The 12,583-nt window shown below is 42.3% G+C and overlaps 1 protein-coding gene across 1 annotated transcript in view; it reads right to left on the reverse strand.

Annotated features, from left to right (window-relative positions):
- The window catches only part of CUNH3orf70 (chromosome unknown C3orf70 homolog), a 72,799-nt gene extending 61,178 nt beyond the window's left edge, over nt 1-11,621 (reverse strand). The window contains exon 1 of the mRNA XM_032171820.2: nt 10,788-11,621. Coding sequence (XP_032027711.1) covers nt 10,788-10,983 — 196 coding nt within the window. The 5' untranslated portion in view covers nt 10,984-11,621. The remainder of the gene's footprint in view (nt 1-10,787) is intronic.
- Between the last annotated feature and the right edge of the window lie 962 nt (nt 11,622-12,583).

Here is a 12,583-nt window from a genome sequence, read left to right on the forward strand (position 1 = left end):
GAACTCAGTTTCCTTAGAAAAATGATTTCTGATCTGGGGCAGGGAAATTATTAGGTAAGCCTGGGACATCTCATGCCAGAAAACTGGGAAATGTTCAAATAAATGTTGAGATATATTAAAAAGACATAGAAGCCGGTTTGCAGGCATTCTCACTGGCCAAATTTAAAAACAATTTGAACATCAAAAATAATTATAATACTTGATTATAACATTCTGAAAAAAAAAAAAAAGAATGAATTTGGCTGGGCACTGTGGCTCACGCCTGTAATCCCAGCACTTTGGGAGGCCAAGGCGGGCATCACTTGAGCTCACAAGTTCGAGACCAGCCTGGACAACACAGTGAAACCCCCCTCTCTACAAAAATAAAAAAATGAGCCAGGCATGGTGGCATGCTTCTGTGGCCCCAGTTACTTGGAGGCTGAGGTGGAAGGACTGCTTGACCCTGGGAAGGTTGCACTGCACTCCAGCCTGGGTGACACAGCAAAACCCTGCTCAAAAACAAAGAATCAATTTGTCTATAGTAACATGAGAAAGATGGGGTACAGTTAGAGAACCTCTTCATTATAAAAGATGTCATCAAATGGTAGAAGGAATGACAAAATTTGAACATCACTGTTTTGCAACCACCAACATAGTAAGTGATGCATGCAAGGATCTTCAGCCAATACTAAAATCACTGGGTTAAAGTTTGTTAGGGAACAGACTATTCACTTAGCATCAAAGTATCACCCCACAGATTACTTATTAAAAACCAAAGGGAAAAAAAGCAAAAGGCATCTTTATAATGGAAAGATGTGGCAGTTACCACCTTAGCCTTGGCAGAACAAGACAAATGATGTGTTTTCTCATGTGATGCTGTGAGAAGGGCACAATATCACTCATGTAATAACGTGACAAAAATGTTTAATCTAAATCTAATCATGATGAAACAATTAGGCAAATTCAGAATATAGGACATTCTCCAAAGTTAACTTGGACTCTTCAAAAAATTCAAGTCATCAAAAAAGTGTGATTGGTTTAGAGTGATTAAAAGAGGCTAAAGTTACCTAACAATGAAATGCAATATATGAATCTTGATTGAACCCTGGATTTTTTATAACGTCATTTTCTTTACAATTAAGAAAACTATGGTAGACTGAATTACTGTTAATTATCTTAGGTGTGAGTATAGATAGTATTGTGGTTACACAGAAAAATGTCCTCATTCTTGAGACAGGCATACTGATACATTTCTCTTTTTTTGGCATACTGATATATTTTGGTATGAAGTGTCATGATGTCTGCAACTTTCTTCTAAATGTATTGGGGGGAAAAGTGAGACAGAGGAAGAGAGTGTGTAGTCAGAAAAAGGGAAAGATAAAGCAAATGAGTCCAACGGATAAAATTTTCCATGAAATACCAAATTGTTATATTCTTAGTGCTTTTATTTCACTAAACATCTATTAAAATGAGATAGATATATACAGAAGTACATCTGTATTACACCAAAACACCCAGTTTTAAATGGACAAACAAGCACTAGAGAGGTTAAAGAATTTGTCCTACTTGGGAAGGCATTGTACAGATACAGCTGGGGGAGTGTTTGTATTATACATTGTTGGCACTCCAGATATTACACATTTTTGGCAGTATGATTACAAAATACTCTTAAAATATCAGAAAATTGAAGAATAAGAGAAGCAAAGGAAAAATCCTGTGAATTTGAGTAAAATAACTTGGAAAGACTGCAGTTACGTTTGCTGGCCCATCATTCTAGCAACCAGGACTCCTCTATTAACTAGCACTCTTGCCATTTTTTCAGTACACACTGATGAGACTTCTAAAGCACTAAAGTTGAATACGTTCAGTTTCACTTTAACACAGGATGAGCTCTATAATATTTGAATCCTTTGAAACTTGTTAACCCATGTTTGATATATATGATAGCTCTCTATTATTTGGTATATTTGATTAACCAGAGCTGTCCATTGCTTAACAATGGAGGAAAACAGGATGAAGCTGGGGAGTGAGAATTGGAGCAAAATATAAGATTCTATGGTAAACACACACATACACACACTCATCACATAGGAACTATTACAAAATAGAACTTTCCACAATGAGAACAATAAAAAAAATCTAAGTGTAATATTCAAAACATGTATTTTTATTCTTCGTTGTTTTTCAGTGTTTAATTGAACAAATCAGTACGGTCACAGGGTAGATTCCAGATTAACCAGGACATTTGAGGAAGGGGGAAAACAATTGCCGACTTTGACAATCACAACACCAAGAAGCTGGTACTATTATCCCCATATTAACAACATGAAAACTGAAAGACGGGTTAAGTAACTTCCCCAAACCATGTAACTATTAAGTAGGCAGAGCTCATTCAAACACGAAGTCTGACTCCAGTGCCTGCCATCAGGACATCTACATTACCTAGTATTTCCACTGCTTTTTGCTTTTTTTGGAGGAGGGGCTGATCCTTCCCTTTACTGAATACTTGCACTAAGTACTTTGCTTGTAATATATTATTTATTTATTTATTTATTTTTGAGACAGAGTCTCAATCTGCCACCCAGGCTGGAGTGCAGCAGCACAATCTTGACTCACTGCAACCTCCACCTCCCAGGTTCAAGCAATTCTTGTGCCTCAGCCTCCCAAGTAGCTGGGATTACAGGCATGTACCACCATGCCCAGCTAATTTTTATATTTTCAGTAGAGACGGGGTTTTGCCATGTTGGCCAGGCTGGTCTTGAACTCCTGACCTCAGGTGATCCTCCTGCCTTGGCCTCCCAAAGTGCTGGGATTACAGGCGTGAGCCACCATGCCCAGCCACAATATGTCATTTAATCTTCGCAACAACTCTGTGAGGTAGGATTTCTTTAAGAGATGGAGGTCTTGCGATGTTGCTCCCGGGCCAAAGTGGTCCCGAGTAACTGGGACTATAGGCACCCACCATGGTGCTTGGATGAAATAGAATTGTTATTCCTGTTTTTCAGAAGAGTACAGTGAAGCAACAGGAGGTTTAGTAATCTACCCAAAGTCACCCTGCAAACAATAAGACTCACAGTTCAAACACAGGTGCTCTTTGCTGGACTATACTCTGCCTTCCACATTCTATGTATATACAATTCCTTATTTTTTAAGAAAACAAATCTTCTACTAGACAACTTCTGGCTGCCGAAGGCCTATGTTCCTATACTGATTTGGAATTACAATTTCCCTGGAAACATTCTTTCCTGTAATTAATGAGATCTATAACATGAAAGAACAAATTTGGATGAAGTGAGGATTTTGTAATGTGGGAAATTATAGAAAGGCCCGCAAAAGCCATGTGGTTTAAATCTCTAAGTTCAACAGGCTTGGAAGCCAGTAATAATTAATGGTATGTATACAAATCTAAAAACAGCCTGTGCCAGTCAGAGATTAGTTGAGGATATGACATGACTGAAGCTTCGTATCATACAAATAATAAAAACTGCCTAGTCTTTTTTGCTTCTTTTTATTTTAATTTTATTTTATTCAAATACATTATTAAATGTTTTTTAAAGCATGGTTTTATAGAGTTCACAACCATTCCAAAAATATTCATACTGCATATAATTGCCCTTCTCTTAAACTCAGAAAGCATTCTCAACATGCTGGTTCCAAAAGGAATTTAAAACAGCTGAAATCATCCTCAGTATACCTTCAGTGGAACCAAGAAACCGACAGCCCTGGTTGCCAGCTGGTTTGTAAGATTTTGATATACATTTGCCACAGGCAGCTAGGGGTACTACACGTGACCTTGAGCAAATTTCCTAATCTTAAAAATGAGGATAGTAACAGTACCTATTTCACAAGATTGTTGTGACGTTTAAATGAACAAACACATGCAAAAAGATTACAAAAAGTTATGTGCCTGCACATAGCCATGATGCATGTTATTTGTTATTGCTGAAGTTTACGTGCATTCATTATTGAAGCACCAGCTACATAGAGAGACACCTATCAGCGTTCTTTATCTCTGGAAGAACCTATCAGTGTTCTCTACCTCTGGAAGAACCTATCAGCTTTCTCTATCTCTGGAAGAACCTATCAGCTTTCTCTTCTCTGGAAGAACCTATCAGCTTTCTCTGTCTCTGGAAGAACCTATCAGCTTTCTCTGTCTCTGGAAGAACCTATCAGCTTTCTCTGTCTCTGGAAGAACCTATCAGCTTTCTCTATCTCTGGAAGAACCTATCAGCTTTCTCTGTCTCTGGAAGAACCTATCGGTGTTCTCTATCTCTGGAAGAGCTTTGAGGAAACTCACTCAGAACTTCACCTCACACCTCTCCTCTTAAAATCTGTATCCTCTTCCTTCAACCACTAGACAAAGTTAGAACTCTCATTCTTTTTTTTTTTTTTTTTTTTGAGAGGGAGTTTCACTCTTGTTGCCCAGGCTGGAGTGCAATGGCACGATCTTGGCTCACTGCAAACTCCACCTCCCAAGTTCAAGCGATTCTCCTGCCTCAGCCTCCCGAAGAGCTGAGATTACAGGAATGTGCCACCACACCCAGCTAGTTTTTGTATTTTTAGTAGAGACGGGGTTTCTCCATGTTGGTCAGGCTGGTCTCGAACTCCTGACCTCAGGTGATCCACCCGCCTCAGCCTCCCAAAGTGCTGGGATTACAGGCGTGAGCCATCGCGCCCGGCAGAACCCTCATTCTTAGAAAAAAACTTTAGTTGACTTTTCCAACCAAACTACCATTCGTTATTTTTTGTTGTTGCTAGTTTTCATTTATCAAACTACTTAAACACATTTTTGCAGCTATTGTTATTGATATGAATCAGAAGTCCTTTAGGAAAACCAGGTGGCATTTTCCCGTGGAAGTCAGAACCTGATTTTGTGAGTTTTTCTAGAGTTGTATAGAAGCACAAAAACAGAACAAATAGAATAACACAAAATCACAATGCTAATTTACTAACGAAAAGAAGTATATTTGCCCCAAGGTCCTGACAGTTGAACCCTCTAATCAACTCCTTCTCTCCCTACAGAAAATCTATAAACAGGAAGCCAAATGTATAACCAGACATTTGCTGGGATAGCGCAGCCATATGGACCAGAGCTATTAAACTCTCTAGGCAGCATAACATCTTCTCTGAACAGTCTTGAAAAGCACTCCCAAATTCTGCCTCTCCAACTCCCATTTGTCTCTATTTCTATGCTGCCCATCTACCTTTTGCTGTGACAGTCTTTCTTTAGATATGCTAATATCACCTATTAGACTACATCAAGTCCCACTCTTCTTGCTTTCAACCTGAAACAGAATCTTTTCAGATTTCTTCTACAGAAAACTGAGCTTATGTGATTTTCTTAAGCCAACTGAGTTTGGCTGGTAGCACCTACATCATACCACATCCACCCACTCAGCCCCACCTGTCACCTTCTAATCACTTTCTCCTCCTTAACCCTTAACTTGAATGTCATTTCCTATTACATACAGTGACCTCTTTACAGTTCTCATTCTTCCGGATTTAACTACTGCAACTGATACAACTTGCCACCCATTTCTTAAAAACTTTCCCCATCATTGGCTTTAATGGAACTGAGCTCTGTTGGTTCTGCTCACTAATTTTAAATTGCTCTACAGTGCAATGATGGTTAAGAGTCCGGGTGTAGAATCAAACAGAGCTAGATCCGAATCCAGGCTCTACTCCTTACTATGTGCCCGTGGAAAAGCTCTAAGCCTTTTTCCTCAACTGTGAAATGGACATAATTACATAATTGGCTATTAAGTGCTCAGCATAATAAGCTTACTCTGGTACAAAGTAATCACTCAGTAAATATTAACAATTATCTGTGTCCTAATTCTTAGCTCCTAACGCTCTGTTCTCTTTTGCCTTGAAGAGCCTCCAACAGCTTTGACTAATGCTTCAATTAAGTATATTCCTGAAGTCACTGTTGCAAGACTAAACCTTTCACCCTCTTCTCCATAATAATGAAAATCACTATTTGTGTATTTTACCAATATCTAATAACTAGCCTGCTGAAAACTGGTTTCATCTTCATACTCTTTCTTAAAACACTAATTTCCCCTGGCTTCTGCAATACCGTATTTTCCAGATTTTTTCCTCTAGCCATCTCTTCTTAAGACTCCTCTGCCAGCTTATCCTCTTGTACTCAGACTCTGATGTCCCAAAAGAAAACACTCTGGTGTTGTAAAGGGAAAGCTTCATGGTTTTCTTTACTTGTCATGCTACAGTCTCTCCCTTGGTGCTCATGCTTCATCACAGCTACAGCTGCAACCTATAAGTAAGTAAATTACTTACATATTATTTCTAGCCCAGATCTCTCCTCTGAGTTCTACATCCCTGTATCTAATTGCCTACTGACATCACCATGTGAGGACAAAGGCAGCTTAAACCCTACAGATCCAAAACTAGATTCATGACCTTCCTCCCAATCCTAGTTACCCAGTATTTTGTTGTTAGTGAATGGCACCACCATCCACAGCTGCATAAAGCAGAATTCTGGAAGTTAACCTTAATAATCTTCCCCTCCCTTCCCGACCAAATTTAATCAACCCCATAGATTTCACCTTAAATATCTCTCAAATACACTCTTATCTCCACCTCCACCAATCTAATTTCTTATTCTTTCTAAGTATTCTAAGTAGCCACAAAACTCTACTTTACAATACCTACATATGATTTCTTTCCCATCCCTCTTCTCTCGCGAAGCCATGTATTTCTTTCTCTCTCAAAACGCCTCTTGAAAACAAACCTTCACTCATTAATTCAAGCCAGTATCACTCCTTACTGGGAAAAATTAAGTTACACATTCAGATTCATGGTTTATTCAGCTTAATAATCTATTTTTGACAGTGATACCAACAGAACATATAATGCTTTCCTCCCAGGCAACATCCTCAAAAATGCACCATTACCCAAATACACTAGTCATTTCCTTTAATAATGCATCGAGCACTGAATCTGTGAATGTATATGTGCTTTATGTCTTTTATGGACATGTACATATTTTTAAGCTTTTTCTATTTTATAAGTCTATATATTTCACAAGAGTAAAATCAATCACATAAAACTGAACTTCTTTGTTTTGAATCTACCTTTTTCAAGCATCAGGATAATCCTCTCATTTTAGTATTCTCAGATTTGGCAAACAAACTGATAGTTTTCTCACTTCTATCATTTGTGATTTTAAAAGAATTACAAAAGTAAATACAGTATGGGCTGGGCATGGTGGCTCATGCCTGTAATCCCAGCAGTTTGGGAAGCCAAGGCAAGCAGATCACCTGAGGTCAGGAGTTCGAGACCAGCCTGGTCAACATGGTGAAACCCCGTCTCTACTAAAAATACAAAATTAGCCAGGCGTGGTGGTGCATGCCTGTAATTCCAGCTACTTGGGAGGCTGAGGCAGGAGAATTGCTTGAACCCGGGAGGTGGAAGTCGCAGTGAGCAGAGATCGCACCACTACACTCCAGCCTGGGCAACAAGAGCGAAACTCTGTCTCCTAAAAAAAAAAAAAAAAAAAAAAAAAACAGTAAATACAGTATGATTGTGTCCTTAGACTCTGCATATAGGGTCCATAATGGTCCATATGGGGTCCAGTGTGATCCAGCTGTATTCATATTTGTATTCTGAGTTTCCAAAATAATGTCTCATAAAGAGAAGGTATTCAATATATGTTCAACAGAATTAAAGGAATTCTGCTTAGGACTGATACTGTAAACTCCATGAATACCAAAAAGAAAGGAGAACTTCTCAAATATGTTAACTCTGCTTATTTTGGGCTAAAAAGGGTAGAGAGAATTAATTCCCAGGATAACTGAGGAGACTGTAACACAGCACCTAGCTGCTTTAAATGAAGTCAAGCTTTTAGTGAATGGGATCACTGAACTGCTGCCAGTGGAGGAAGCGTAGAGAAGCGGAGGATTGCCAAAGACTGGAAAAGAACAAGTAACTGTAGTCTTGATTTTTTAAAAAACAGAAAGAACTGCCAACGACAGTCCAGTATACTTGACGTCAATCCTTTTCTAAATTCAGATTATTTATTTTAAAACAGTTTCTAACCATTTAGAAAAGAAAATGGTAACCATTTGTGGAATCAACCAGAGTTTTACCAGATTAATCTAATTTTTTTTTTTTTTTTTTAAAAAAGAGTGTATGTACAGAAAAGTAACAGATCAGAAAGAAGCAGTAAAAACAGTGTGTTGGTAGGATTTCAATAAGGTATTTGGCCAGGTTTTCATTACACCCGTATACAAGATAAATATAAGATGGATAACAGCGCAACTAGGTGGCTAGGTAATTGTTTGAACAATCATAACTAACAAGTGCTCATTAATGAATTGCTATCAACCTGAAGGGTGGTTCTACCGGCAGCTTCAGGACTCTATCTGTGGCTTTCTCTTGTTCAACAATTTTATCAATAACTTTAATGAAGATGTACTGTACTATTGTTGGTATCCAGTATGTAGATGACATGAACCTAGGAGAAACAGCTTATAAATATATTAAGAAAGAGCCAGGATCTAAAAACACACACGCACAAAATTAGGCTAATTCTAATGAAATGAAATTTAATAGGAAAAGATATCTAAGGGATCAGTACCTGTGTCCAAAAATATATATATAACTGTGAGATGGGCAAACAGTGGCTTAATTGTCACATATGTTAAAAAAAAAACAACTCAATGGCTTTGATGGCAAGCTTAGTTCAATCTGACAGCAGCAAGCTCAGTATGTGATGAAGATATCAGAAAAGCTAATGTGATGCTAGCTGCAGCAGTAGTAGTATCTCGAACATGGGAGGTAGTGGTCTTGTTCAACTCTAGACTGATCCGACCACAACTGGAATATTGTCTACCTTTCTATGGGCCACAGTCTTCAAAGGATCAAAACCACCTTCGCACATGTTCAGAAGAGAAGAACCAAGACGCTTAGGAGCCTGAATACTATTCCATAAAAGGAAAGGCAGAAGGGACTGGAAATGTATAAATAGGACAAAGCAATGCCTTAAGAGAAAGATGATCACTAGCTTCATTCAGTCATTCAGTGAACATTGTTGTTAAACCTATTTCAGGAAAGACATTGTGAGAATGGTCAGGGATACAGAGAGAAGACAGTCCATATGTGCAAGACATTCATATGTATATTCAGCTATGTATACATGAAGAGTTGAAACAGCCATGATCTAAAAAAGGATTCGATTGTTCTATATGATTTCATAAGGCAGAAATAGGAGCAGAAGAAAGAAGTTAGAAAGTAACTGATTTCAGCTCCATATAAGGAAGAGTATCTTATGAGTCAAGGCTAATGAAGGGAGACGCTGTCTGAGAAGACTGCAAGGTTCCCATCAGTAACGGTGTACTTAGAGGAGACACTGTCAAAATAAGACAGACAGTAACCTGGACTATCTTGAATATTCCTCACATTTTACACAACGATTCTATACTTTCCCACGAAATGAATTAAAGTCTAGATTCTACTTGTGCACTTCAGCATCCCAGGTTTCCTGGAGTTGCTACTTCCAACTCGGTACCCTGTCCCACTGTGAAGCAATGCTTTATATTAACAAATGAGAACAGATCTGAGCACAATAGGAATAATGAGAAATAGGAAGAAACTGGCCCATAAGCAAATGGAACACCAAAAATCAATACTGTTCTATGTGCCTGGAATTTGTAAAGAAAATGATCCTCTATCCTTGAATTCATAAATTCGATTTAAAATATTCATTTATGTTCGATTAATGTAAATAAGGATTTGTTATGTACTGCATTCCTGGTTGTCAGCTATTTTTTCTCCTCAACAAAGAAAAATTCATTTTAACTTAAGATCACTTGGAAAATGTCCTAAATAAGCATTCCAAAACCCTCTATTATAAATGTATGTGGAAACTAACTTTAGAATGTATTTCTTTTTTTTTTTTTTTTTTTTTTTTTTTTTATCTATTTTAATGGGTTACTCTAGAATGTATTTCTTAAAAGGAATGATTCATCGGATATAGTCCAAATACTATTAGCTAATCAAATTGTGAAATTCTAATTAAATGGCTACTTAAGTTTAATCTATTTAAAAATCACAGGCAGGAGGCTAAACACAGAGAAAGGGTTTAGACCATTTGATTCTAGCTTTTATAAATTGGTTTAAGACTATTAAACTTACTTTCACTCATTTTATTTTGTAATTTTGTAAGTCTCATTTATTTGGCTTTAAATTTTACCTCTGGGTATTTAAGGAGCTCGACCTTCCAAACTGTTAATATTAACTTCTTGGACGCACTCCCTCCCACATTAGCGCTTTTTCTCAATTTGTGTACAATCAAGGGGGAAACACTTGGATATCTAAGGGCTCCTTCTTTTAAACAGCAGCCCAGGAAGACAAAAGTGAGAAAGAAAAAGAGGAGCATCTTTAACCAGCAGCCTTGAAAAAAGGCATCCCCAACGGCTGTCACCAACTCTGCTGGCTCGCTCCCATTTCTCAAAACACTGCCTGGACGCTTTGGTCAAAAAAAGGAAAAAAAAAAAACCAGATTCCCGCTTCCCTGGGACAGGGAGCTCCCTTTTGTAGAAGTAGCTAAGGAAAGCGAGGCGCCCCAAGGGATTTCATCTCGTCGCCAAGGCAGCGCCAACCCGAGCCGTCCGGCGCGAGGAAAGCTCCGGCGGGCCCCGAGCCCACGGCGGCCCCAGCCTGCGGCAGAGCAGCCCCGGCAGAGCCCGGAGCCCCGCGGCCGCAGAGTCCCGGCAGCGACCCCCCGGACGGCCCGGCGGGCGTCCCCCGGACACCGGCGGAAGGCGGGAAGACGCGGCTAGACTTACAGTGACACCATCCTAGGTGACAGCACCAGTGCAGCTTGAAGCACTTGCCATGGCTGTGCGTGGCACAGATGGACAGCCCGTCGCACGGCTGGAAGTCGGGTCTGCGGGCGGCGCAACTCCGCGCCAGGGCCTGAGCCTCATCTAGTTTCTCGCTCTTCCAACCCCGCTCGGGCGCCGGCCATGCCGCCGCACTCATTTCCTCTCCCTCCGCGCGGAGCCGACACCGGGAGCCCGGGAGAAGCGACGTCTGGGTGGGCAGGAAGCCGAGCCGGCTGCGGACGCGGGAGGGCGCGGCACGGGCCGGGAGTCACGCCAGCACGCGGCGGCGCGGGGAGCGTGATGGTCCCAGGCTCGAGGAGGAGCCGCCCCGGGCGCTGCAACCGGGGCCGGGCCTGCAGCCTCCCTCCCTCCGCCGCGGCGCGCGCCGCGCCCCACGCGCACACGCACGCGCACAGGCGCGCGCCGGTCGGCCCCGCGCGACGTTCCTCAGCGAGCCCGGCCTCCTCACACACACCCGCCAGGGAGCGCGGCCGTCGGCGTCCCCGCTGGTCACAGCGAGGTCCTCCTCACATACTCCTTCCTCGAAGAAAGACCCCGACGGAGGGCCGTGGTGAACACACACTCATCGGCCGCTTTGTACTCACATGCACGCCAGCTTACATATACACTTCCCCTAGAGTGACACTGGCCACCGAGAACTGACACACGCGTCCACACGCTCCACGGAGGGCTGCGCACACCCGGCCCACGCCCACCCAAACCTCCTAGTGGCCCAGGCCGGGTGCATCGCGTAGCGAGAATCTCACACACACAGCCTCTCCCCACAGGCGTCTCACATCTCCCCCGTACACACCTCCCCGTGTCTGGGCATGGAGCCCCTGGGAGGCGCGCACACGCTCGTGCACACGCGCGCACTCCCCCAACCCAGGGCCGGCCTCCCGCCCCAGCGCGGCCACACGGCGCGTCAGGGGCCAGCACCACCAACCCCTGCCCGCCTCGCCCCAAACCCCAGGCCAGCGCGCCCGGGCCTTCCCGCTCCCGCCCCAACCTTCGCCGGGACTGCAGCCCCTCCCCCTTCTCCTCCCACCCCCGCCTCCGTTGAGCGGGAAAGCAACCAAGCTGGGTGCATTGATGTGTGTGTGTCTGTGTATGTGTAGTTTGGTGTGCTTGGGTTGTGTGTGTTGCGTGCGTGTGTATGATTATTTGGAGTATGTGTGGTGGGTATGCGTATGTGGTTGGTGTGTGGTTAGGTGCGTTCATGGTACTGGTGGGTGGTATGCGTGATGCAAGTGACTGGTGAGGTGTGTGTATACGTGTGTATGTGAAATGAATGTTATAACTGAGGTGGAGTGTGGGTGGTGTGTGTAGTTGAGTGTGTGTGGTGTGCAGAATATGTGTATGTGTGTAGTTGGGTGTGCATGTGCTTGTGCACGTGGTGTGGGGGTGGGTATGCTTAGTAATATAGAGTATTTGGTGTGTGTATGGTATATGTGTGGCAGTGCAATGCGTGTATCTGGCATGTCGAGTGTCCGCATGGTATATATGGATCAAATCGGGTGTGTGTGGTACATAGGGGTGGGTGGGCACACAAACGGGACTCATGTACGCGGAGGACTCTGCCTTTGTGTGTTAGTGCCTGCTCTGGCCAGCAGGTGTGACTGACCCTGTGGTGGCTGCAGCTTCCCCACACAGTCGACTTGCACTCTTCCCTCCTGGGGACAAGTTGCTCCAAATAGATTTTCCATGCCAGGCTCTGCTGCTGAGAACCGACCCCAGGCTGGATTCAGTGAAGAGGA

Source organism: Hylobates moloch, unplaced genomic scaffold (genome assembly GCF_009828535.3).
Source record: "Hylobates moloch isolate HMO894 unplaced genomic scaffold, HMol_V3 SCAFFOLD_13, whole genome shotgun sequence".
Lineage (NCBI taxonomy): Eukaryota > Metazoa > Chordata > Mammalia > Primates > Hylobatidae > Hylobates > Hylobates moloch.